We start from the raw sequence: 26,942 nt of genomic DNA, 5'->3' as shown, positions 1-26,942 counted from the left end.
ACTTCACTGTCAGGGTGGCTAGGATCTGGAACCAACTTCCAAGAGAAGTGGTGCTGGCTCCTACCCTGGCGGTCTTTAAGAGGAGGTTAGATGAACACCTTGCTGGGGTTGTTTGATGATCTACTCAGGTCCCGTCCGACCCTAGAAACTATGAAACTATTTGGAGTGTTCTATGGGATTTTTCCTTGCTATCCAAGATATTTTTTTTCTTTTATAATTATGACCTCCAACACAATAAAATTTCATGTTTCATGGAAATAATGAAACTTTCAACTAGTAAAGGGAGGCTTTTCAGGGCAAGAGGTATGACTTCCACACAAGTTGTACTTTGACTAGCTTTGCTCCTACAAGAAATCAGAACCACCCCATAATCAAAAACAGAAATCATTTGTTGACCAGGCTCTCTGTTTAAAAAAATTTCAAAAAGTCACAGATACAAAAACAAACAATCTACATGCATGTACACCACACATACTAAAAACCCTTGCATCCTATGAAGTATACTAGGTACTTTTCCTACAGACTGTGAAAGTAGGCAAGTGTGGGAGAGAGGAAATTAGATTTTGGATGAATTTAGGAAATGGCATCCTGGATCAAACTTTTTGTTCATTTGGTGCAGGATCCTGTCTCCAGCAGCAGCCAGCACTAGATATTTAAGAGGAAGTTGCAAAAGACTCTGCATTAGGCAGATATATGTGATTAGTTTTCTCAGCAGAAGCAGGAAGCCAGCTAGAGAATCAGTGAGGCCCATTAGATGACCAAAATGTAAAAAGTACACTCAGGGAAGATAAGGCCATAGCAAAAAAACTAAACAAATTCTTTGTTTTGATATTTACTACAGGAGATACTGGGGGCTAGATCAATCATAGTTTCATAGAAGCTAGGGTGACAAGGGACCTGAACAGATCATCTAGCCTGAACCCACAAGACCCCAGACAGGTGATCATCCAACCTCCTCTTGAATTTTCCCAAGATAGGGGCGAGGACCATTTCCCTGGGAAGTTGGTTCCAGATTTTGGCCACCCTAACTGTAAAATATTGCCTTCTGATCTCTAAATCCATTCTAGTAGATGGGTCTGAATAGTTGTACCACACTGAAGTGACAACAGAGAAGTTTTGGAACAAATTGATAAACTAAATATTAGTAAGTTGCTAAATGAAATTGCAGAATTGCTGGCAATAATATGTAATCTGTGGTTACAAATGGCCTCCTTGCTAGAAGACTGGCAGGTTGTCCACATAACATCTGTCTTCAAAAAGGGCTCCAGATGTGATCCTGGGAACTACAGACCAATGATTCTCACTTCCATCCCTGGCAAGTTGGTAGAAACTATAAAGAATAAAATCAACAGTCACATGTATCAATCAACTATAAAGAATAAAATCAACAGTCACAGACAAATATGATCTGTTGGCGAAGACCTTATATGATTTTTTGTAAAGGGAAATCCTGCCTCACAAATCTACTGGAGTTCTTTGAAGGTGTTAACAAGTATGTGGACAAGGGGGATCCAGTTGACAGAATGTATTTGAACTATCTTTAAGAAAGGAAATAAGTCTTTGTGTCAGATCTATAGAGGTAATGCCCTCCTTTCCACAGCAGGGAAAATCCTTGCTTGCACCCTCCTGAACTGTTTTCTGTCTCTTGCTGAAGTCCTGCCAGAATCGCAGTGTGGTTTCAGACCACCTGTGGGGCAATTGACATGATCTTTGTTGCTTGCCAGGTCCAAGAGACGTGTTGGGAACAACATCAGGACCTGTATGTGGCCTTTATTGATCTCACCAAGTCCTTTGATTCTATCGAGTGCAAAGCCTTGTGGAAGGTACTGGCCAGGTCTGGATATCTGGAAAAGTACATCAAGGTCCTGAGGCTTCTCCATGGCCAGGTCTGGATATCTAGAAAAGTACATCAAGGTCCTGAGGCTTCTCCATGACAAGATGGAGACCATTCTCTGTGGCAGATCAAAGACAGATCCATTTATTATCTGAACTGGGTTCAGGCAAGGGTGTGTCATTGCCCCAATTCTGGTCTCCATTTGTTGGCAATCATCTTAGTTCCCATTATGCACCGCCTTGCTTCTGGAATTACATAAAATACTGAATGGATGGAGGGCTCTTCAATCTGGGACGTTTTCTGTCTAAGACCAAATACTCAAAACAACCATCTTGGACCTTCAATATGCCAGTGACTTTTGCCATCCTTCCACACACTGAGGAAAACCACACTGGATCTTTTCAGAGAAGACCACCAAACACTGGGCCTCGCTCTCAACATTAATGAATATGACCCTCCTCTTTAGGTTACCAGGAAAGGCCCTGGAGGTAATTGAGCACTTCACCTACCTTGGCAGACACCCCTCTCAGAAAGTGAACATTGATGAGATTCAGCACAGGATCCAGTGTGCAAGTGCTTCTTTTGGGAAATTGCTTCACTGTATCTTTATTCATCACAATCTTTGGAAAGAAACCAGGATAAAAGTCTGCAATGCAGACATCATCCCTAGTCTTCTCTATGGATGTGAAAAGTGGGTGACTTACCTTTCCAGGCTCTTGAGATGACAGTGGTATCACGTGATGCCTCCAGAAAATCCTCCACATCAAATGGGAAGACTGCTGCACAAATGCCAGCATCCTTGCTGAAGGCAAAGTTACCAACGTTGAGTTGGTGATCTTCAAGCACCAACTTTACTGGGATAGACATTGTGTGGATGCCTGACTCTTGACTCCCAAAACAAGTGTTCTGCTCTTAGGGTAGTAATGGCCTGAGATCTCACAGTGGCCAAAGGAAATGCTACAATGACATATTGAAGGCAAACCTTAAGAAAACGGATGCCAGCATCAAGACTTGGGAGGAGCTGGCTGACTCTAGTGGTACTGCAACCTCAACCAAGCACCTGCCCATTTAGAAGTAAAGCATCAGGCCTTTGAAGCAGAGAAAGAGCAGAGGAAGAAAACAGAGAGAAACCCAGGCCTACAGCCTCCCCTCCCCTGTGGAAAGACCTGCAACTTCTGTGGATGGGTCTGTGGCTCATGGATTGCACTCTGAAGTTACCTCAAGATCTCTCAGTGATCCATGAGATCATCCTTGAATTGAAGGATTGCCAATGACAGAGCTGCAGAAAGATCTCACCAAGCAAAATGAATGGGCAAAAAAATGGCAGGTGAACTTCAGTGTCAAAATGTGCACGGTAATGCACCTAGGGAAGAATAATATGTACATAATGCTGGATTCTGAACTAGTTGTTACAATTCAGGAAAGAGAACTTAGAGTCATTGTAGATAACTTTTTAACCACATCAGCTCACTGTGCAATGGCGACCAAAAACCCAATAATGTTGGGCATCATTAAGAAGAGAATTGAATACGAAATGGAGAACATCATGCTGTTATACAAATCCATGATGCTCCCACATCTTGAATACTTTGTATAGTTGTGGTCCTACACCTCAAAAAGGGTGTACTAGAATTAGAAACAGTACAGAGAATGGCAACCAAAATGATCAGGAGCCTGGAGCAGTTGCCATACCAGTTTGGAAAGGAAAAGCCTGAAGAGATGATGTGATAGAGGTCTATAAAATCATGATGGATGTGGACCAAGTGAACGTGGAACTGTTGTTCATCAAGTCCCAGAATACAAGAACTAGAGGGCACCCAGTGAAATTAATAGGTGACAGGCTTAAAACTAACAAGAGAAAGTACTTTTTTATGCAATACATAGTTAACTTGTGGAATTCATTGCCACAGGAGATTGTGGCAAAAAGCAACTGGATAAATTAATAGATGATAGATCTATTAACAGCTGTTGAACAGAATAATTGGAGATGTTTCCTCTGGCATCTCTAAACAAGTAAAAATGGTAGATGAGTATTGAATAAGGGATAGATAACTCTAGAGATAACCGGTTCAGTGTTTTCCCTGGATAGCATCCAATTCCACCACTGACAGAGACAGGATACAGGGTGTGATGGACTATTGGTATGACCCAATATGGGACTTCTTATATTCTTACGTTAGATTTTTTTCCTGATCTTTAGTAGCTGTAGATGCATATAAACCCTAAAGCATGGGGTTCAATAGCTGGTTGAAAATTTGTTCTCGTTAACTATTAACTGTGGATATTGTTGTTAGTTATATAAAGATCCAGTCCCTTTGGTTGTTACTAAGCTTTTGCCTCAGTGACATCCAGTGGCAGTGAATTCCATAGTTAAATGAATCTTAGTGAAGCAGTTCCCCAGCTAGAGGTCATCATGACTCCCAAAAGGGCAGTTATGTCTGGTGTCACAAGTACAGAAAGATTGTGAACCATTGGTTTAATGGGTTGGATTAATACAGGAAAAATTCCATTCGATGTTAACAAGTTCTTTGACAGTTGGTTCAATGGCTGATAGTACTAAGTTGACTTGAAGGGGCCTTTTTTTTAATTTAAATTGACCACCTTATTTATGTAATAAGGTGGTCAGTTTAAATAAAAAAGACCCCTTCAAGTCAGCTTTGCTGTTTTGGTCTTTGACTTTGTGTAGGTTATTGTCTATGTTCATTTGCTTCTGTTCATATATCTGTTTCTTGACTTCTGTACTGTTTCCTCCATTCCGTTCCTTTTTAAAACTCTCTTCATTATAGAACAGAGAGCCTAAAATTTGCATTTGTTTCTTCACTAGGGAGGGAGCCTTCCATCTCGAGTGATACCAGGACAGACTCCTCTACAGAGAGTTATCCTTATAAACAATCACACCATGAGTCCGTGGTTAGTCATTTTTCTTCGGATTCGCAGGGGACTGTTATCTACAATGTGGAGAATGATACAGCTTCTCAAAGCAGCAGGGATACAGGTAATAGATACTCTTGTACTCATGTAATCAGAGTTGCAAATGTGATGATTATAGTAGAGTTCAGTTAAAATAAAAACACATTTTAAAAACAATCCACGGCAGAGAAATGGTGCTTATATTTAACATGCTCTTCTGGTCTGTTTCGTCTGTAGGTATTATATTTACTAGGTTGGGATGTAACTTTATGGTTCAAAATTATGCCCAGCTAGGCAAATATATGGCTTGTGTGTCGGACTTCATCTGCTCTTTATAATAGTGCCCACCATCCCCCATCTGCTCTTAGCCAGAAACCCACCTCCTCTTTCAAGTGCTAGGCCTCAGTGCATGAGGTACCACAATTTTTAGCATGATGCATCTATGCCAAGGGTGGGCAAAATATGGCCTGTGGGCTGGACCCAGCCCATCAAAGGATTTTGACCCACCTGCAGTGGGTCCCTCGGCCCTACCTGGCCCAGGTGCAGGGGCCAGCCAGAGCTGTGGTATCAGCAGCTGGTCTTGCTGCCCCCAGGTGTGCAGTAGGGCTGGGGCAGCACAGTGGCCAGACTTACTTTCCAGCAGTCCCTGCAGCGGTAGCTCCTTCTATCTGCCGCTGCCAGTCTCCACCACCAGACCCGGCCCTGCTGCCCAGGCACCCTGGCCCATCCGTTCCACACCTGCCGGAGGTGCTAGGTGGAATGGATGGGCAGGGTCTCTGTGGAGACTGGTTTGGGACCCACAGGGTCACGGTGTGCTTGACTAGGTGGATAGGATGGGGTTGCGGGCAGGCAGGGAGTGGCTTCCAGGAGCAGGACAGGCAGGTGGGGCTGGGATCAGGATTGGGATTATGGGGTGGTGACAGCACAGAGCTGGGGCCTGGGGCAGAGCCACAATCCGCTGCCTGCGTGTCACTTCAAGGGATGCCAGTTCTACGGGCAGGAGCATGCAGGGAGTGGATCATGGCTTGGCCCTAGGCCCTGGCCCTGCGATCCCAATCCCTGCTCCTAGACACCACTCCTTGCTCACCTATGGTCCCATCAGTGAGTCCCGGGTGGTTTCTATGGCTTGCTGGGCAGTGACAGTGCAGGGCCCAGGACAGGGCTGCAATCCACTCTGCACACCCCTGCCTCTGGAGCAGGTGCTGGTTCTGCAGGCAGGGGCGTGTGAGGAGAGGATTGCAGGTCTGCCACAGACCTTGGCCCCATGCTATCACCACTCAGTGATCCCGATTCCAGCCCTCCCAACCCATCCTGCTCCTGGGTGCCGCTCCTTGTCTGCCCACAGCCCCCTCCTATTGGCCAAAAGCAGGACAGAACTATTTATTTCATAGATTTCATAGACATTAGGGCTGGAAGGGACCTCGGGAGATCATCGAGTCCAGCCCCCTGCCCAAAGGGCAGGAAGTCAGCTGGGGTCATAGGATCCCAGCAAGATAAGCATCCAATTTACTCTTGAAGGTGTTCAATGTAGGTGCTTGAACCACCTCCGCTGGCAGACTGTTCCAGACCTTGGGGGCTCGGACAGTAAAGAAATTCTTCCTTATGTCCAGCCTGAAACAGTCTTGCAGGAGTTTGTGACCGTTCGACCTCGTCATCCCTTGGGGCGCTCTGGTGAACAAACGTTCCCCCAGATCCTGGTGGTCACCCCTGATAAACTTATAGGTGGCCATCAGATCACCCCTGAGCCTGCGCTTTTCCAGGCTAAAGAGCCCCGTGGCTCTTTAGGGAGTTTTGGTGAGCTGTTGGAGGGACAGGGAGAATACTGACCCGGCCTGTGACAGCTCACCAAAACTCCTTAAGTGGCCCTTCTGCCCAGATAAGTGCCCATCCCTGATCTGTGCAAAATGCAGTTTTGAAATGGATGGGCAATTTGCATTTTGCAGATTCTGAATTGAAATAACTATCCTCATCTTTGAGGTGAGTTCTCACCTCCAGTACTTAGTTCCATTTAAAATACATATCAGTGGCCCTGAACATCATGTGCCTCCTGAGGCTGGGGAGGCATGGTGACTGCCCGCAGGTGGCAGTGTTGGTGGTGGGGGTGTAGTGGCGGTGAGCAGGGAGCTTCCACAGGCAGCCATGTCAGGGCATGGGCTGGCAAGTGCCACTGGAGGTGTCAGCGGTGTCAGCGTCGGGGTGGGGGTGGTGAGTGGCGACTGCTCGCAGGTGCCTATGGCAGTATCCAGAGCAGCTAATTTTAGGGGGGGGTGCACCGTTAATTTCAGGGGGTACACATGCACCAGTGTGCACCCCCTACTCGTTACTGATGGCAGTGGTACTTCCATTCACTGGAAAGAGCATAGGATGGTTGTCTGCCTGCACTGTATAGGCAAGTTGATAGGAACTTTGAGAAGGTGGAGCAGCTGTACAGTTGAGCAGTTTCAGAAAGGTTTGGCTGGAGAATTTGTAGTGGAGAGGAGATTAATTAGATGTTTGAAGGTTTAGATCCATCTTCTTACCTAGGACCTAGCCAGCTGGTTCCCGACTACAGCACAGGCCTTTAAAATTTTCTGATAAAGAACTACTTCTGTTAGTATGGGAGCTTTCCATATATCAAGTGTGTGATTTGATAACAAGTATTATTAAAAAGTAGAAAGTATGTGCTTCTTGTAACAAAGCTATCTGTAATCAGCACATTTCTTTGATATTATTTTATTTGGCAGGTTCTTGCCCTTCTGTTTGGAGTAATGTCTATGTATCCTTATATGGTCCCATGTATATATATATATAAAAACTATCATATGAAAAGTCATGTTGTAGATGCAGTTGGAAGCAGAATTGAAGCAAATATTTCTCACAAAGAGCTGGAGAGGTGATTATTTTTTTTTTAAAGATATTCTTTAGCACTCCTGCACCCCCTATCATTGGTTCAAGCATTCAGTAACTATGTTGAATGCTTTGGCTCTGGGCAGTTTTTTTCAGTTTGAAAATATATATTGTTATATGTGATATGTAGCAATTAGAATTTCAAGTATTCCTGGCAGGTGCTTTGGGCTGGGGAGTTCTGTGAGCCCAGAGGCTGATCTAGTCTTCTGCCACTCTGGGAATCCACTGCAAGTGAGATGAATGTCCATATTGTAAATGCTCTACTGATATTCCAGAGATTGCACTGGAGACCTGTCTCAGCTTTTAATTCCCTTCTCTTTTACCCCATTCTGGGCTTTGTGATTACAAAGACACTTACAGTGAATATCATTGTTTTGCTGTGAAGCTATATAATCCCTTGAGCATGAGGTACCATGTAAGTAAAATACCCAGCAGGAATTATATTTTCCATGTGTTTGTTTAAGTGCAGCACATCAGCAAAAAGAAATCTCAGAGTCATAGTTGACTCGAAGATGAATATGAGTTGACAATGTGACGAAATGACCAATAGAGCTAACTGCACTCTATCATGCATTAATAGGTACATGAACAGGTCTTGGGAAGTGATACCTCCCCTGTATGCAGTACTGGTAAGGCACTGCATTCAGTTTTGGGTGCCACACTTCAAGAAGGATGCAGGTAGCCTTGAGAGGGTCCAGAGGAGGGCCACTCATATGATTAGAGGCCTGTAGGGTGGTCATATGAGGAGAGGTTGAGGGATGGTTCATATGAAGAGAAGGCTAAGAGAGCATTTGGTGGCCATCTACAAATTTGTTTGTGGGGAGGGGTAGTGGTGCAAGGAATAGGAGATACTCTGTTTACCAAGGCGTCTCTTGGAATAGCTAGAAACAACGGCCACAAACTGGCAGAAAGCAGATTTAGGTTAGAAATTGGGAAGAACTTCTTTACGGTAATGGTTTCCAGAATCTGGAATGGGCTTCCAAGTGAGATGGTGCTCTCCCCTACCTAGGTTGAAGGTTTTTAAGAAGAGACTGGACAAATACCTGATGGTGTCATCTGACTCCAGCACTCTTTCCTGCCCAGGGCAGGGGGTTGGATTCGATGATCCGCTGAGGTCCCTTCCAACCCTGAAAATCTGTGAAATCTATTAAAAGAAATCCTATCTTGTTAATTTAGTGAATTCAGAAAAGTGCTAGATGGGTGGCTCTGAAGACTGAAATTTTCTGTCTATTGTAACAGGGAGCCAGAGGCTCCTATTACTTGAAGGTATAGACAGCAGCAGGGCTATCCCCTGGTGGGGAGAGGAGACTGCGTGATATGAACTGGGTGCAGGGGAATAGGCTGCATGTGCCTAATGTAGGGTCAGCTGCCCAGCAATAGGGCACTAGGGACACTGGTAAGGCAGCAAGGGTGTGGCAACAATAAGCTGCCCTGAAGGCAGCCTGGTCATCAGCAGGGATCTGGGTTTTCCACAGTGGCAGATTTACCATGAAACAAACTGTGTGGTGGCATGGGGCCTCCAACGACAGGGGGCCCCAATATGCAGGACAAATCTGATAGATGACTGAGTTTAATAAGCGTTGCGAGTCGCAAAGCGGTTCAGTCTTTCTGCATTCTGTGAACTGTGCTCTAAACACAGTTACTTGAAGTAGACTAGCAAAGAATTTGCTTTGCCATTTTTTCACTGTCTCAAATGTTCTTTTTCTTGGCTGGGTCCTGAGGGGGGCCCTGAAAATGAAGGTGCACACAGGGCCCCACTAACTCTAAATCCACCACTGGTTTTCTGTTTCCTGAAGAAAAATGGAGAAAACCACAGATTTTCTGTTCTTATCAGAGAAAACGTAGATTTTCTCTTTTAGCAGAGAAACCCATGGATTTCCTGCTTTTGCAAAGAGCTCTTGCAAGCTGCCAGAGTTCCAGCCTGCAAGAGCTGATTGCAAAATGGGCAGGAAAGCCCCAGCTCTGCCTGGTGGGGCTGTGCAAAACACCATCGTTTCATTTTGATGTCCATTTCGCCATTTTGAAGGAACAATGTTTTGTTGTTTCATTTTGTTTCGAAGCACTTTCCCTTTTTGTTTTGTCAAACTGTTTTGACTCATTTCAGTCTTTTGCCCATAGGCCTAAAACACTGTCATTTGTTGCCTAATTTGGATGCAAATTGCAGAGATAGTTGACCCTTCTGGGGGCATGAAACCTCCCAGGTTTCAAGGAGATAGGTGCAGAGGTTTCTTGGAAACTGCACCTCAAAGTCTTGAAAGCAAAATTTGCCAGCAGCAGCAGCTTCCTGTCATCGGGGCACAGATTCAAGGGATCACACCCCCAGGAGGGCTGCGGGGCTGTGCTATGGGGCTGGTGCAGCTGACTGGAATTCAGCCAGGTAGCGAGAGGCAGGCAGAGCCGGCACTGCGCTCCAATCCACTCCGCCAACCCCACGGAGCGCAACCCAGCAGTAGGAGGTGGGGAGAGCCAGGGCTGTACTCCCCGCCGGACTGAGGTATACGGAGCTGCGGAGCCACTTGGAGTGCAGCCCTGGCTCTCCTCCGCCTCCCACCACTGGGCTGCTTCAAAACTTGTAACGTTTTGAAACTTTTGAAACGTTTCGAGTGCCCTCATTTTGTTTCAAAACTGTTTCACTGCTTTTTGTTTTGTTTTGATTTCGCTTTTCAAGCTTGAAACATGTTGAAACAGCTTTGAAATGAAACACTTGGCAATATTTTGCACAGCCCTACTGCCTGGAGGGGAAGAAGAAGGGGGAGGGAGAGGGGGAAGGGTGGGCCTGAGTCTTTTAGTCAGTCCAAGGCTTAGGTCAGTCTCACTTTCCTCCCAGAGATTGTGAAGTGGGCTGGTAAGTGGGGCTTGCTGGGGGCTGAAGGAGTAGGGAGGCATTGGGATCCAGGCTTCTGGCTGGAGTGCCTGGCTGGGGGCACATGAAACCGGAGCAGTGTTAGCAGCCCTTAAGGGAAGCTGCATGTGAAGGCATTGGCCCTGTTATATCAAGAATCTTTTATAAGACTAAAGGAGTATAGTAGAACAGGCTATCCTGTTAGTGACTGAGTAGACCACTCAAGAAGAGAGAGGGTAGTCAGCATTAACCGTGAAGGGCAGGAGGTAGCAGTATTTGTTAGGTTGGAATGAGTCATAAAGTCACTATCTGTAATGAATCCAGACTTTTACTGTTCTGTAGAATTATAAATTTCTGTTCCCAGACTAGTTTCTGGAGATGTTTGGTAAATTCCCTTCAAGCTCAAGGATTGTGAGGTCAGAGAGAGGACAGGTTATGAAAAATATGCTTCTACTGGTTTTTATTCATCTCTGTCCTTTATTTTTTTTTCTGTGAGAGTTTTCTGTTGTGTAGTTCTCATCTGGTTTCACCCACATAGTTTCCAGGGGAGCATTGGGTACACTGGATGAGACATACCACATTTGGTGATTTACATGTGTAGGATCTGTAGATTATGATGTTTTTTTGGGAGGGCTGTTGTTTGCTGTAGTACTGGAGAAATGCTGACAGGTTTTGCATTTATTCCTGAAGTAAGATTCAGTCCCATTTGGAGTTTTGATCAGAGGGGGTAGGTTGATTGATGGATGGGAAGGCAAGAGTATCAATCTTCTGATCTATGTCAGTTAAGTTGATCTTTTAAAATATTTTCACCTTATATAAGAGCCCCAGATCTAGCACTAGTGGTGTCTGTCTGTCTGTCTGTCTCTTTCTCTGCATCTGTGTGTGTGTGTGTCTGTCTCTCTGTGCCTCTCTCTGTCTATTAGATTATTAAACCACTGGAAAAGCCCTAACTTGCTATTGCTATCAGAATGGAAAAAAACAGAGTTAAAATACTAACTAAAGAAATCGTGCTCTCTGAGTGCAACAGTAGCTACTTTTATCACCATGGGAACCACTTCAAGATATTGTATATCTTTATAGACTGAAAGAATAGTGCTATATGCCTGCTGTCATCCAAAGCTCATGCTGTGAAAGAGCAAGCTTCCCTGAAAACCACTTTCTGGCATGTCACCTAAACCCTATTCACTTACCACTCCCTCCTTATCTGCTCTCCTAACACCTTTATTATTCTGTTCTTGTTTTCTTTGCTTTCATATGTACTGCCTCTCTTTAAAGAGGACCTACTACAGAATCACAGTCTTACATTGCTTTGCAGACTGGCTGAAACATGAGACATTTTCAGGTTGCTAATTTTTTTAAAAAGTTGATTCCCCACACTTCTTTGTACATTGTATCATCTTAAGTTGTTGGTGTAGCATCTGTGCCCAAAAAACAGACTCTTCTTTTAATATTTTTAATTTTGGTTTTTATTTTAAAAGATTAGCTTGTCTTTGTTAATTCTAATTTGAGTTCTGTGATAAGGGCTCCCTGGAGGGAGGAAATGGTTTGGAACTATCACTTTCTTTTATAGATCCTCTTATCAGTTGTCCAATTTTTATTCACTAGCCATCTAAGTCAGATTGAAGTTGGTGACATAAAGGCTGCTAAGCCTTTGTATTTCATTCCTAAATTTCTTGCTTGTTCTCCACTTCCGCTGGGAGCAATCACGAGTCTGGATTGCCTTCTCATTTGGACTACTCATGTGAATAAAGCCACTCATATGGTTTGCCTTGCAGGCTTGAGGCTACAAGAGTGACAATCACAAAACTTGGGTTCTCACGCTTGTAACAGTTTTGTGAATCTCATCCTAAATTATTTTACATCTAATAATAATAATAATAATAATAATAATGTGATATTAGGCTTGTTGTCAGTTCTGAGTCTAAGACTCTTTTTAAAATGAAAAAATGCTTACACAGGAAACTTTTGCTAAACTGAGAGCAAAGCCTTTCTTACTCAACTGATGCAAAGAGAAAGAGTTGCTATAGTAGGCAAAAAAGAATTTGAGAAGAGTGTAAAATCAAGCTAGCTGTGTTAGTGTAATAGCTGCATATGGCCAAGAGAGAAAGGGCTGCTGCAAGAGGATTAGAATTGCAAGATAATGGTGTCCCTGGAGGATTATGAGATTGCCTGTTGTCCTCATGAATGATCAGTCTCATTAACCACAGTCCCTGGAGTCGCCTTGTTGATCTCTTACTACTTTAAAAAAAATCCCTTTAGATACAAATTATTTAAAGTAAATGTCTTTGCTTACCAGAAACTGCCACTTAGCATTGGAGTGCCTCGGCAGCTCACAGGGAGCAAGAGGCCTACCTATTCTTACTATGTCAAACAGCCAGTCCAAATGCTTTTGCCATCTAAACTGTGGTCTTTTATTCTTTCAGGACACCTGACTGACAGTGAATGTAATCAGAAGCATATTTCCAAAAAGGGCTCACTGACGGACCGCAAGAGGAGTTCTAGCCGGTCTCGGCGAAAAGGGGATGAAGCACAGTCTTCAGGGTATCACAGTGAAGGCAAGGGTTTCAGTTCCTTTTTCAGTTCCTCTTTGTATCAGTTTTTCTGATCCTCCATGTGTATGTGTATGTGTCTCATTGCTGCATGTCTTCCTGTCTCTGTGTTTTTGCGCGTCTTTGTCTTTGCTTTTCCCCTTCTGTATGATTTCATCTTGTTTAAAATGAAGTTATTTTTGTTCTTCTTATTGCCTTTTTCTGTAATCTTTAGGGGAAACATTGAAGGAGAAACAAGCCCCCAGAACTGCCCCCAAACCATCCAGCAGCACCAGCAAGCTGAGGGAGTTTAAAGAGACAGTCAGCAATATGATCCACAGTAGACCAGCTCAGACCGCACAAAGCAACCAGAGCACTCCTCGTGGAAGGAGTGTCAGTGATCAGGCCGAGATGCGGTCCTCCAAAAATCTGCCTGCACATTCTCAAAACTGGGAAATAGAGAGTTCCAGCAGTGAGTCCAAATCCAGTTCATCTTGCAAGTATCGGCCAATGTGGAGACCTAAAAGGGAGTCTCTGAACATAGACAGCATCTTCAGTAAAGACAAGAGGAAATATTGTGGCTACACACAACTCAGCCCCTTTTCTGAAGATGCAGGTAAGAGAGGAGTGGGGAGATATATTAATTGTGATGTATTGGGAATTTAGGTCAGGTACAGAATTTATCATAACCATTGGTATACTGGTAACTTAAAGTAGTAACACCAGATGTCACTTAACACATACTTCATCCCGTTGTTGTTGGTTACTCTAGGATGTTGAGGAGTGTCCTTGATGTGTAGAGGTGTGTGTATATATGTATGTGTGCGTGAGCATACACTATGCAGTGTCTGTATTGCTTTTTGTGTTTCAATATGGTACTCTTTTATATTCCATGCATGTATAACTGAGGAGTGAAGCACTGTTATACACTCTGCTTAGCCTAGCTGAGACAGCATAGGCAATTGGGAATCTATTATACAAGACAACCATCTTTATTGGTCATGAATGTGATCTCCAGGGCTGGTCTGCTACCTCTTATCAGTGTATGTGTTTCATAGTCTATCTCCCTTCCTTCTGCTAATTGCAACATGTATGTTATGATATCTAAGTCTAAAGAAGGAAAGAATATTCCCTACTAGTCTTCCTGCTCTGAGTCTCTCAGGGTAACACAGACCTAGTAACAGCTCACAGTTTACCTGGGCCCACTTCTCACTGCAGCACAGTGCAGCCTACAGATGAAGGGTGAAGCCCTGTCTTATAGGACTTTAAACAATGAAGTTCCTGGTGGAAAATGGAGTTCCTGAAATTCACAAATACTTTCCTAGCTTTCAGATGGAACAAAAAGCAATGCAGCTGTATCATCTTGTTCCCTGTGCAATTGAAAGAGAAGATTCTTCTGACTCCTGCAGAGGGTCTTGAGGACAGACATCTATCTGTCCCTTCTCTGAGCCCATTGGCTGCTGGAGCTGCACTTTCATGGTTGTGGGTGGGTGGATTAACAAGTGAAAGAGGGGGAAGGGCAGGGGTGAGCTTTAAGATTAGTGGTTTGCACTTGGAAGGCTGTACTTAGGGAATCTAGTAGGCGTTTAAACAGGGGTGGGGAAGATATGGCCCACTGGCAGAATCTGACCCACCAAGGGATTTTGTCCAGCCGGTGGCAGGTCCCTCAGTCCCACCTAGCCCAGATGTAGGAGGCAGCCCAGGCCATGGTGCACGCAGCTGGTTCCATCACCCATGCAGTGTGGCTGGGGCAGCACAGCGGCCAGACTGTAGTCATGAAGGGCTGGTCTGGAGATCCTTGATTTGGATTGTTAATCCCTGAATTTAGAGACATCACATTTGTTTCAACCATTGTCAGGAAGCCAAAATATTAGTAAGTTAGCTTGGTGGAATTAAATTTGACTTTCCTGCCAATCCATGTTTCTTCCTTTTGACAGGTAAAGAATTTACAGAAGATGAGCTGAAAGAACCAGCTCCTCCAGAAATGAAGCCAACTCAACCGTACATTAGGTGCAAGTATGGGGGTTTAAGTCGGGGCACCCAGCACGTAATAGATCAGCATCCTCGTCTGATTCAGAGGATGGAATCTGGCTATGAAAGCAGTGAGCGCAACAGCAACAGCCCAGTCAGTTTGGACATGCCCTTATCAGAGAGCTCTAGCACCCACAGGTAGACGGTAATAAAATGTATTGTTAGATTTTTGTTTCTCTTACAAGCCTGCATACTGGGACATCTGAGGACTAAACTGTAGTTCTACAGCAAGTGTAGTTCTATGGCTACAGTTCTTGTAGAATCTAATGTGGGTAGACATGGGAAAGAATAAGAACCGGAATAAGTTGTACCATGTACAGTTGTTGGGTCTGTAACGTATGTGGTTTACAATCAGTGAAAGGAGAGGTTTCAGCAGTGTAGAGAATGGAGGATAAAATGATGCATGTAAGGACAGAAGCCCTTTCTTTTAGCTACTGATAATAACTCAAGGTGCTGGCATCAGGTAGATTCTTTTGTTTGGGAACTGCCCCATTCTTTCCTTCTGAAGAAGTCATCTTCCCTGTTGTTTGTGTCTTGGATCATTTTCTTATGGTAAGAATTTTTGTATCAAGGCTCTAATTTTGGAGTACTTGTAAGACTCAGTGCCTCATGACCGTTTCTGCTTATAGACTTCATTGAGGGGTTTGGAACACAATGTACATAAATTAGTGCACAGCAGTATCCTTCTCAACCAGTAAGAGTCATAAAGAAGAAAGCATGCTCAGGGATTTGCAGAAAAGGTTGCATCATGGCGTTTAAAAATCTGTTGAAAAGTTAACTAAGAGAGTGGCTTTGGTATGCTCAGGCTTGCTGAAGGTAACTGGTCACATTCAGTGTAAACATTATCTCCAGCTTCATAATTTCAAAGGAATGAAAATTTGTGCTGTGTTACATGTAGAAAAATGGTAATGTGACACACCTACGATTGGTGTTCCCTGTGAGCCATGTTCTGCAAGGAGCCACATATACTATCCATTCTTTCTGAGAGCTATTTTTGCAGTTTTGTATGAATGAGTGTACCTAGGACTAAAACCAAAAAGAACTGGAGTCTGAAGGCTCTGATTCACTTTTTATGATCTCTCTCAACAATCAAGGTTAAAGGTGCCATAATTTGTGCTGATGGTAAGGGAAATTTTTTTTACACTTATGGATTCACAAACAAAGCTCGGATTCCACTGTCAATACAACAACAAAATCCTAAGAAGTTATCATTTGTAGAGGAAAATGGACTCTTTCCACCCTACCCCAAGATTTTCCCATGATAGCTCTTTAAAATACTTTCAGGCTTAAGACTCTGAAAGTAAGTTGACAATTAAATGTTATTTTAAGATTGTGCAAATACATGTGTTGTAGGGTGGTGGTAGTGATCATTAATCCCCCACTCAGCTTTTGATGCCTTTCTACCTGTTTAAAAGGTGGGCCATGTGCTGACCTGTGTTTATTTTATTTTTGGAGGGAACCTTATATGAAGCGAGTTGGTGGACTGGTACCTGCCTGGCGTAACATCCCAAAATCTCACAGCAGCAGCATCTTGGAAGTGGAGTCTTCTTCATCAACCAGTGGTTGGACAAACAGCATTCAGTTCATTGGGAATGGTAAAATACCCTTTTTAAATCCAGAGTTCCTCAGGATGTTGCAATATAAACTGTTCAATTGAGCCAGGTGCAAGGAAGCTAAAAGAGGACTAAGGAATCTGATAGGGCTGAAGTGTCAAAGATATCACCTATGTAGCTGTTTCATTGTGGCTTGCAAGGTTCCTAGAGGGGCCAGAAATTTGGGGGCAGGGTGTGGGGTTGGGGCACATCACTGAATTCCTAGTTACTAATCACATTGTGGACATGTGTTTGGAGGGGTAGGGGAAGCAACAGCTGTGTTAACCCCTATGCTGCTGCTACTCGCCTCGCCACCACTACCATGGTCTACATTTAGCCTAGGAACCAGGTGAGTTTACCATCAATGTGTAGAGCTTTGACTTATTACTGATAAAAATGAAATGCAGTTGGTTGTCATGTTGGAAAACTCTGGCACATAGTTTTCTCCCCCTTTCATCTCACTGCATAAGCAGAGGAAAAGACTATCTTAGTAGAGATTCCTTTTATTTGCTAAAGCTAAGGGCAGCTATACATGTATCAAATGTCTGCTCTGACATGTGCTAATTAGCACTCACTGGAACAGACTCGGTTAATTAAGCATGCTACTTAACACTCCTCCTTAGCATGCTTGAGCAGCCTCCACATTATGTGTATTCAGTGTCCCTGCACTTCAAAATGGTGGTGGGGTACTTTAACTAAAGCTCATCAAACTAGTTCTAGTTAAAGCACCTCTGCCACCATTTTCAAGTGCAAGATGCTGAATATATGTGATGCTGCAGGTGGTTTAATTAGAGTGACCCTCAGAGCCACTGTAGTTAAAACACCCCTCCTTTCACCGTGTAAGACTTTACCTAAATTTGCAACGAATTGGTTGAAAAATACAAGCATAGTAAAAGGTCTCAGTTTTTCAGGGTAGGAGAGGGTTACTTCAAGTGACTCCCTTCTTCTGCCATGGATTGTTTGTTGGGTCAGTGGAGCCAGGAATGAGGCTATGCTGCAGGGGATCTGGAAGAAATACTGCAGTTTTTCTTCTACGGGCATTGATGTAGAGGACACAATTAGAAACCAAATTTCTTGAAGAAGGGAAAGGAAGCAGCTTAGCACACTCTTGCTTAATTTATATTGAAGTGTACAAGTTGCTCCCTGATTGCCAATAAGCAAGATACATTGCAGAAACAGCTGCCTTTTGGAATCAAAGGTGCTGAGAGACAGGAAAATCATCCTCTTCTCAAACAGGCTAAAAAGTCATTTTCTGGCAAGATTGTAAAAGTCTCATTTTGTGGTTCATTTTCACTTATTTATTCGGTTCAAAAGATTCCATTTTAAGTAAATTCTTAGTGGACAGTTTTCCCCTATTTAGTCTAAGCTCCGTTGCCATCTAGAAAAGTAAACCTAATGCTGTTTGTGAAAGCTCTGAACTATGCAACTTATGTCAGTGCTCAGCTCTGGGATTCCTAATGGTGGCATAAGAAAACAAGCATCAGCATTTATCAGTAGAGTCTGAACATGCTGGTACTGAGGTTATACCCCAGTGCACCCACCTGGTTTGGTATAGGCACTCTCTAGTGGCCTTAGAGCGCATGCCCAGTTCAGACTGCAGGGCGTGTCCCTGGGACTTGGGTGTTGGGCTGCATTCACCCCCAAGGGAGGCCCCAATGCTTTCCTGCCATGTCTTAGTCTTCCTTTCAGTAGTGGGACTCTCCCTCACGGAATCCCACTGACTGGACGCTGCCCTTTGCGGGCCTTCTTGGGGCTCCACCTCCCCTACACGCTAGCCATACGCCAGCCCTCAGGGTGACTAGGTGGTGGATCGCCGGCCTGTCTCTTTCATATTCCCTCTTGCTCTTGTCCCCTCTTGCCCGTCCCTTGGTGTCTGTCTTGGGACCGGTCCTGTTTCAACGTCTGCTCCAACCTTATCTTTGAGACATCACGTTCCACAGAGCTGCCTCCGCTCCTCTTCTTGACCCTGAGGATCGACTGGGGATACCTTCCCTGGTTCGGGCTCTGGTGTCCTTCAAAATGATAACAGAAAACAGCAAAACAGAAAAAAAAAAAAAAAAAAAAAAAAAAAAAGAGAAAAGGAAAGGAACAGTAGGGGTTCGGGCCTCAGCCCACCCCACTCATGGATCTGGAGTCTGTGGTCGTCAGGATCCCTCAACATCATCCTCCTTGGCCCAGCTGTCCTGATTTGCCAGGTGTGTAGCCCTTTAGGGGAGCCGGGACCTTTCCTGAGGGTCCCCTGTGGACCTGGTGATCCTGTCAAGTGGCCTGGGGAGCAGCCTCACCTCCTGTCTCTGGCTTAGCTGCTACCCACTCTGTTTCCCCGCTGCTGGCTTTTAAATCAGTTGGGTGGTGGTTTCCAATGATGTCATCCACTGTCGCTGCTCCCAGCCGCAAATAAAAGTGGCTGATGAACTGCGCCAGTAACTCTTCTTGGCACGGTTTTTCCTATGGAAGGTAAGCAAACCCCCTCCTTAGGACTTTTTGTTTCTTCTTTCCGGCAGCTCACCCCAGCCTCGGGTCCCACCATGGGAGGGTGTTCCAGGACCTCCATTTGTGTCCCCCTGGGACACCCAGCTAAGGTAGAAACTCAAAACAGAAGAGTGGGCCAGAGTATACGTCCCAACACTTCTTGATTATGCACAAGAACTTGTCAGGTGTAAATTCAGATTGACCCGGTTCCAGTTTCCAAAAGTATAATTTAGCAGAAGTACGAATGGTGTTTTCTAAGTGTCTGACAAGTTACCCCATCCTTTTTAACCAGTTTCTAATAATAGCTTCTTGATTGTTTTTTTTTTAATTTTACTTTCTTTCTAAGAAACTTTTGTACTTGTTTAACTCTACAGCTTACAGACCAAAATGCTTAATGGTACAGTTTTCTGGTATGGATCCAGTTATATCTGTAAAAAAGAGGGTCTCTATTAATATAACTTACATCTTTGTGGTACTTTTACTTATTTTGGTATAAAATCATATCTGCCTAGAATAATGGAGGGTAACACATTTTGTGGATATCAGGCCTGAAATGTTTAAGGGAAATTTTCCCATTGTGTTTTAATGAGAATTAGGGGTCCAATAGCCTGTTTTCAATTAGAAAATTTCACCTTGATTTCTCCCATTTATCAAATGGATGGGGCAGCAGGAAAGAGCTGGAGTCATTTTTTAATCAGTAATTAGTTTTAAAAAGCTTTGCCAACAGTCCTTTTCTTTCCAGAACTACTTATCAGGTTCCATTTTTTTTAATTCCTGTTACTTTCATAGTTAGTTTGACCATTTTTAGTAATCACAACTTTAAAGAATTTGTTAAATTAACTTGCTGGTAAATTATTCCAATTTAAGATGAATCAGATATTTGCATACATTTGATGGCTCATGACGAAACCATTTGATAGACAGCTATAGATATTGCTTTTCTGTGGGCATGTCAATTGAATTTCACAATTTCAGGAAATGGACTTGTCTCGCTAATAGTTTTTTTAAAATGACTTAATTGTCAGAAGTAGTGTAACAAGCTGTCCCTCTATTTCTGTGGCCTCAGCCATAAGAAATTACTAAGGAATATAAAAAAGGAAGGGGGGGAAAAGGAGAATGCATCTTTATGGTGGCATGGAGTGGAAAGCGTAAATCAAGAAAATGCTCTTATAATAATATTCTATTTACACCAGGGGTTTTTAATCTTTTTTTAACAAGTGTACTCCTTATGTCTCAGTTTCAGCTCATGTACCCCTTTATATTTTGTTCTTGTTTTTAAGGGGCAGGGCAGGTCGAGGCCCTGTGGTGAGGGAGGGAGTGGGGCAGGGGCAAGCACTGCTAAGCTGGAACGGGGCAGGGTACGGAATGGAGCTGCAAGCAGCTCGTCCAAAGGGTGCTGGGAGGGGAGCCGCTCCCATAAGCCCCCGCAGTGAGGGAGGGAGTGGGGCTGGGGTTGGAGCAGGGTCAGTCACTGCTCAGCTGAGGCAGTATGCAGGACAGAGCTGCAAGCAGCTCATCCAGAGGGTGCAAGAGGTGGCAGCTCCCACCGCTGTACGCACCCCAGAAAGGCATGGGAGGAGTGTGCCCCCAGATCTGCACGCAGGGCGAGAGTGGGCTAGGACCAGGGCTACACTGGGCTTTTCTCAGTGGGGGCCAGGCTGGGCTGTGCTCATGGCAGGCAGTGGCAGCAGTGGGAGGGGCTACAACCACCCCAAAATTTGCCATAGCCCCCATCCAACCCAGCGCAGCCAAGCCCAACACTCCCAGTGCTGTCCTGGCCACAGTCTGCAGTGGCCCGCGCTGCACCCCACATGCAGATCCGGAGCATGTGCCCACCCCCATGCCCTCCTGGGGTGCATGCAGCAGTGGAGCTGCCACCCCCTGTGGCCCCAGACATGCCACTTGTGACTCTGTCCCACACTTCATCCCAGCTGGGCAGTGCCTACCCCAGCTCCAGCTCCAGCCTCACTCCCTCCCTCACTGAAGGGACCTATGGGAATGGGGCTACAAGCAGCTGAAAATTTGTTGTAGCCACCCCCACTGCCCACTGCAAGCACAGCATGGCCCAGTCCCTTCACTTGGAAGAGCCCAGCATTGCCTCCCAGCCTCAGCCTGCAGCAGTAGCCTGCCAACCCCACTGTGCAGATCCCAGGCACATGGCCCACATGCCCTTGGGGAGAAAGAAGTGGGGGGAGGGGAAGGCTGTGTTGCGCTCTTCCTGGTGAGGAAGTAGGGCTGCACTGCACTCGGGACAGGCAGTGGCACTGGGAGGAGGGCTGCGGTGAATTTATGGGTGCCTGCAGCCCTCCTTCCCCCCCCCGTAGTTCTGCTCCCAGCACTGCTGCTGTCCACCTTCCTGCCCCAAGCACAACCTGGCCCAGCTCCCTCCCAGGAAGAGCCCCAGCCTGCACACAGATCAGGGGGCACACACCCCCCATGCCCTTCTGGGGTGCATGTAGCGGTGGGAGCTGCCCCCCAAAGCGCAGCTCAGTCCTATACCCCGCCCTGGCAGGGCAGCCCTTTCCCCAGCCCCACTCCCTCCCACCACAACATGCTTACCAGCCAGACCTGGCTGCTCTCCACGTGGCTCAGCTCTGCTCCTGGCCACTTGCATGCTGTCCTGCGGCTGCACTCACATGGAGTTCTGGGTACCCCCTACCACACTTTTAAGTACCCCTTGGGGTATGCATACTCCCAGTTGACAACAACTGCCTTGCAGCATTCCTTCCTGATTCTGCAAAACAAACCTGTAACATTTTGAAGTTGCTGGTAAGAGGCACTATTACAGAATTTGGCAGTAGAGCCTCTCTAAGATTTTAATGGAATTATAACTAGAATATTATTGCATTTGGGTTTGCACCTTGGTAAGTGATAAGAACAGAGGATGCACTCTGTGAAGTGCAACAGACAGATTAGGGGACACTTTTATAAAGTAGTCCATTTGCCCTATACTACCTTGTATGTCTTTTGAGTAGCACTTGCAGTTTCCTTAGTCCCCTGGTTCTCCTTGCTTCATGACTAAAAATGCTTTAAAAATAAAAACTAAATGTTATTTCCAGGTTGTAAAAGGAAAGCTGAACCAGGAAGGTAGAAAAGCTCAGCTACGGTTATAGAAGAAATGAAATGTGTTTTATTGACTGGCAGATAGGTCTGCTGATTTTTTTTTTAAATTTTTGTTTGAAGGTGGGGAGATACCTGTGCCATCAAAAAGCGAATTGGATCAATTACAGGAGGAAGTGGCCAGGCGGGCACAGGAACAAGAATTACGCAGGAAACGGGAAAAGGAAATGGAGGCAGCAATGGGCTTTAATCCTCATCCCAGCAGGTTCATGGACCTGGATGAACTGCAGAACCAGGGTAACTCATATGAGCTGGACAAGGCTGTTGGCATGGGGGTGTGCTTTGGAATATTGTGTCAGATGTGGGGGAAGTGAGGAAGATTCTTTTTGATCCTCGGGGCACTTCAGTTTTTTTGTTTACCACTCTTTCATTTTCTGTCCTGCTACAATATCGCTAGTACCCAAAACTGTCTCCAGCACTGGCAATTGGTCTATGAAGTCTTAAAAATGTAGGGAACGAGCGGACTGAATTTGTAACACCTAAGAGACTAATTTGGGATAAAGGGAAACCCTAAATTGTTTTCTGTCCAAATAACAAATTCTGTCCATGCAAGGCACTAAAATTAAGATTTTACTCCCCATATATCTGTGCTTCTACACTCTTGGTAATTAATAATGTAATAATTACTAATGTTGATATCTAAACTGTTGTCATAAGATCCTGGTAAACAACACATTGAAATGAGGAGTAGATTCACATTTATTTTAGAACTCTCTTTTCAGACTATCTGCTGAAGTCAAGTAGATATTGTATCAGTTACCACTGATTAATATCTTTGCAACTATAAATGATAGTGACTTTTTTTAAAAAACTGAAAACTCAGATTGTGGAATGTGAAGCTGCAGCCTCCAAAAAATATTAATCCACTGAGTTTTTGGAAACTGGTCCAGTTTGGTTTCTGGTAATGCTCCACTAAGCACATTGTAAGAAACATCTGCATTGTACCCTTTCCTTGTTTAAAAACAAACAAACAAACAAGCCACGTTATGAATTTATCCCCTCCCAGCTCCAAATTACTACATAATCCTTATGAGAGGTTTTCGTCTCTGGTTTGGGATAGATTAGGAAACCTGGATGTATTGCTTAGCCTTTCTTTTTCATTCTTTATGGTTTTTGCGTTCCAAAAACATGGCACCTGTATCTTAGATGGATTGCCTGGCTGCCAAGAAGGCTTCCTGCTTATGCAAAAACTCCAGTACATTCATGACCCATTCCCCTTCAAATTAAATGGCTTTCCCGACACAAAGAAGATTAAGTTTGCAAAATTTGAATTTAGCCTCAGTTTTACAATGCTCAAAGGCTTCATGTTTTGACTGTGAAATGCTGCTGGGCTGACTTACCCATCTACCCATCTTCACCTTCAGATGAAGCAGATGCTTATTCACAAGATTTTGTGAAGCACTTGGAATGATGTATGCAAAATGTATGTCAAGGAAGCTTTTATTTTTTGTGGGGAAAAAAATATTTTTTTTAATTCTCTGCTGTCATGATATGATACAAACCAAATTAACAGTGTTTTGCTTGAATTAGTATATTGTCATAAGCACACTGTAGGCTGTCTAATAAATGGCACTAGAGTAAGCTTCTCCTTTGTCCCTCAATTGTTACCCAAAGAATTTTTGGTTATTGTTCCCCTCTTCTCAGATTCTTTCCTACATCTGTTTCAGTGCTATGAAGGCTGCGGTACCACTGGGCTTTAACATTCCATTTGTCTCTTGTAGTGCAGAGCATGTGTGTCCAGTCGGTGAATTCATTTATACACTGCTGAATCTGATTAACATTTCCCATGCACCTCAGAGTAGTTTCAGATGGAAAGAGTGTACAAGTATATGAGGAGATGACTAAATAGAAATAACTGGCATTTGACTTGTGGAGTGGAGGAGAGGGTCTCCTCCCACTTGCACATTGATTTACTTGTACTATTACTCTGTAGATGAGACCTAACTTTAGGTAATAGGTTTCTTGGCCATTCCCCGGGTTTCTCACCTCTCAAACTCTGGACAGATGATTTCTGGGAAAGGATCTGTGATCATGCAGCAGAGGTACAGGTACAACATGCTAAATGGTATTTGTACATACCATGTGCTATAATGTTCTTCTCATCACAGTAGATGGCGTGAGAATTCTTTTAGAGCATAGGAACAAACTGACTACTCACCTCCCCAAAACTGCATTTTGTTTTAAAGATAAATTACTCCATCCTTGCAGTTAACAAACTTATGAATCAGAAATAATTACTTTAAGGCTGCTTGCAGACATTAAAAAAAAAAAAAAAGGAAAACAAAACAAAACGTGCTTTACCAAAAGAAGCAGCACAGTACTTTGACCCAGCTCTGCAGCATCTGTATAGATCAGGCACTTCAGCAGGGTTTTTTGGTACTTACATCTAAAGTAGATTCAATCAGCTATTACGTAGAAGCCCCAAGAAAGCCTCACTAAGCACCCGCTTTATATGGACATTGGGCAAGCCAGGCCTAATTAACACTGCTTCTCCTGAGATGTGCTGGGCACGGCACAGGAGTACACCAGGTTTAAACTGAAGTGCCACTTTTTTTTAAAAATATTTGCAAGCAGCCTAAATTGAAAAGGACTTGGTTGAAATCCATGGATGCACTCAGATGTAGGAGGCACTGTCTATGCATGAAAGTGGCACCAATTTAACATAAGTTGCAATTTTAAATACAATACATGTAATTAAACTGATACAAACCTCTCTGCAAGGCTATTATTGTGATTTAAGACTACTTTATTTTTATTTGGGTAAAATTTGAATTTCTAATGGACATAAGTCTGGCTTAAAATGAAACACTATAACTGCTGTGTTTTGTATCAGTTTAACTAAATGCATTTTAAATAACATCTCATGTGAAAACAATGTGACTTGCCCTTGTAAAGAAACCCTGAGAGTAGCTGCTGATCCACATGGTTCTCAGTATTTTTTATTTCTCTGACCAAGGTTGCTCTTCATCCTGGAGAGGTTTATAATATTGCAATAAATAGGCTTAAAAGAAGAGAAGAGTGTCTGGGAAAGATACAGCCTCTACAGGAGGTCTGCTACATAAGACTGGCTGTACATGAAGGTTTTGTGCTCTCAAATGGGAGGAGGAGGGTAGGAGGAAGATTTAAGAAAGAATGCGAATGAAATGAAGAGTGCTGCCCATTGCAGGGAGGAGTGATGGCTTTGAGAGGTCCATGCAGGAGGCAGACTCAATCTTTGAAGAGTCGCTACATCAGGAGCAGAAGGGGGATTGTGCTGCAGCTTTGGCTCTCTGTAACGAAGCTATATGTAAGTAACTCTAACCGCCTGAGCTATTGCGCTTTTGACAACTTACTAATGTTGCAGAATAGGTCTATAACATTGACTGGTCATCTGAATTCATCAGGTGGGAATATTGGGACTGGTGATTTCTAGCAGAATGCTGGGAGAAAGTACTTCCCCTTTCTAAGCACTCTTATTTCTGTCTTGTTCTACTCTATCCCTCTCCTTTTTACTAGGATCCCCTTTGTGCTGCTGTCTCTAGTATGGCAGTAATGCCATTGGGAGGCTAGTGCTAACTCGCATATTTCAGCAAGCACCCACTCCTGCCTCTCTATCCCCCTAAACATTTTTTCCAATCATTAGGCTTTTCCAAAGGTGTTTAAGACCCCAGTACAGCAGTAGGAAGGGAGCATGAGAGTCTCCCTCTTCTGTTACCAAAGTGGAAGGTATGAACTATACTATACTTACTCAGCTGTTGGGAGGAAGAGGCATCAACACGTGGAAGGGGCTTAATGTGTGCTGTGAATTATAGAAATATGTGCTATTGCATTCTTTTATTTTAGTATTTTTCAATATTTTATATTTTGATTGGCTGGCTATCCCACTCCACCCTTCATTTTCCTCTGGCTGGTTAGTGAGGTTGCAAACAGAGCAGGTAGCAGCATGGATTTACAAAGGCAAAAATATGTTTGTAGAAACTGGCTTTTGAGTTACAAAATGAGAATCAGTACATAGCCCTCATGAAAGCTCTGTTAGGTTGTGTTCCAGCTGGCTATGCCTTGGTGTCAAAACCTGTCCAGTTCCCATATACGTTAAGGGACCTCTTGGTATAGTGGATAAGGAAAGATGGAAGACTAAGAAAGAAATGGCAGTTGGAGAGAGCCCATGGTAAGGGGATAAGAGGTTTGGCTAAAACTTAGATTTTTTTCCAACTTCATTTTGGTTTAGTTTCAATTAACCTGTTTGGACACATGGCTAACTTGAATGTGCATTAATGGAAATGAAAGCATCCCTGTGAACTCTTTTGTGGCAGTATTTGCATGGTCCATGTTTTATGTTCCTGCTGCATCTTTTTTTTTCTTTTATTTCCCCCCAATTTTATTCTTTTTTTCTGTTTTTTGTTTCTGCTATGTTTTCTTTTGCATTTTAGCTAAACTAAGACTTGCCATGCATGATGCCAGCTCTAGCACTCACAGCAGAGCCCTAGTCGATAAGAAGCTGCAAATCAGTATCCGAAAAGCACGGAGCCTCCAGGATCGCATGCAGCATCAACAAACATCGCAGCAGCTGCCGCCGCCAACCTGCCACCCACCACAGGGGGGCACCATGACCAAATTTACAAGGTAGTCCAAGTGTATCGCAGTTAAACCAGGTCTGAGCTGTACCTCCCAGCAGCAAGGTCTGGAAAGAAATAGCTAATGAAATATTCCCCTGATTACAGGTCTGAGCTGTACCTCCCAGCAGCAAG

General features: G+C 44.0%; 1 protein-coding gene across 4 annotated transcripts in view; it reads left to right on the top strand.

The window, feature by feature from the left end:
- Positions 1–26,942, top strand: part of USP54 (ubiquitin specific peptidase 54) — a 150,891-nt gene that overhangs the window by 110,243 nt on the left and 13,706 nt on the right. For 3 of the 4 annotated variants that reach the window (XM_019555848.1, XM_019555849.1, XM_019555850.1), the window contains 8 exons: positions 4,659–4,829; positions 12,896–13,027; positions 13,236–13,616; positions 14,938–15,169; positions 16,487–16,626; positions 22,279–22,452; positions 25,382–25,501; positions 26,625–26,817. In XM_019555848.1, the coding sequence (XP_019411393.1) occupies positions 4,659–4,829; positions 12,896–13,027; positions 13,236–13,616; positions 14,938–15,169; positions 16,487–16,626; positions 22,279–22,452; positions 25,382–25,501; positions 26,625–26,817 (1,543 nt within the window). The remainder of the gene's footprint in view (positions 1–4,658; positions 4,830–12,895; positions 13,028–13,235; positions 13,617–14,937; positions 15,170–16,486; positions 16,627–22,278; positions 22,453–25,381; positions 25,502–26,624; positions 26,818–26,942) is intronic. The other variant, XM_019555851.1, reaches the window with a different exon arrangement.

This window comes from Crocodylus porosus, unplaced genomic scaffold (genome assembly GCF_001723895.1).
Source record: "Crocodylus porosus isolate Cpor-Errol unplaced genomic scaffold, CroPor_comp1, whole genome shotgun sequence".
In the NCBI taxonomy this organism is placed as follows: domain Eukaryota; kingdom Metazoa; phylum Chordata; order Crocodylia; family Crocodylidae; genus Crocodylus; species Crocodylus porosus.
The sequence above is the reverse complement of the archived record's forward strand: the minus strand, read 5'-3'. Positions and strand labels throughout refer to the sequence as shown.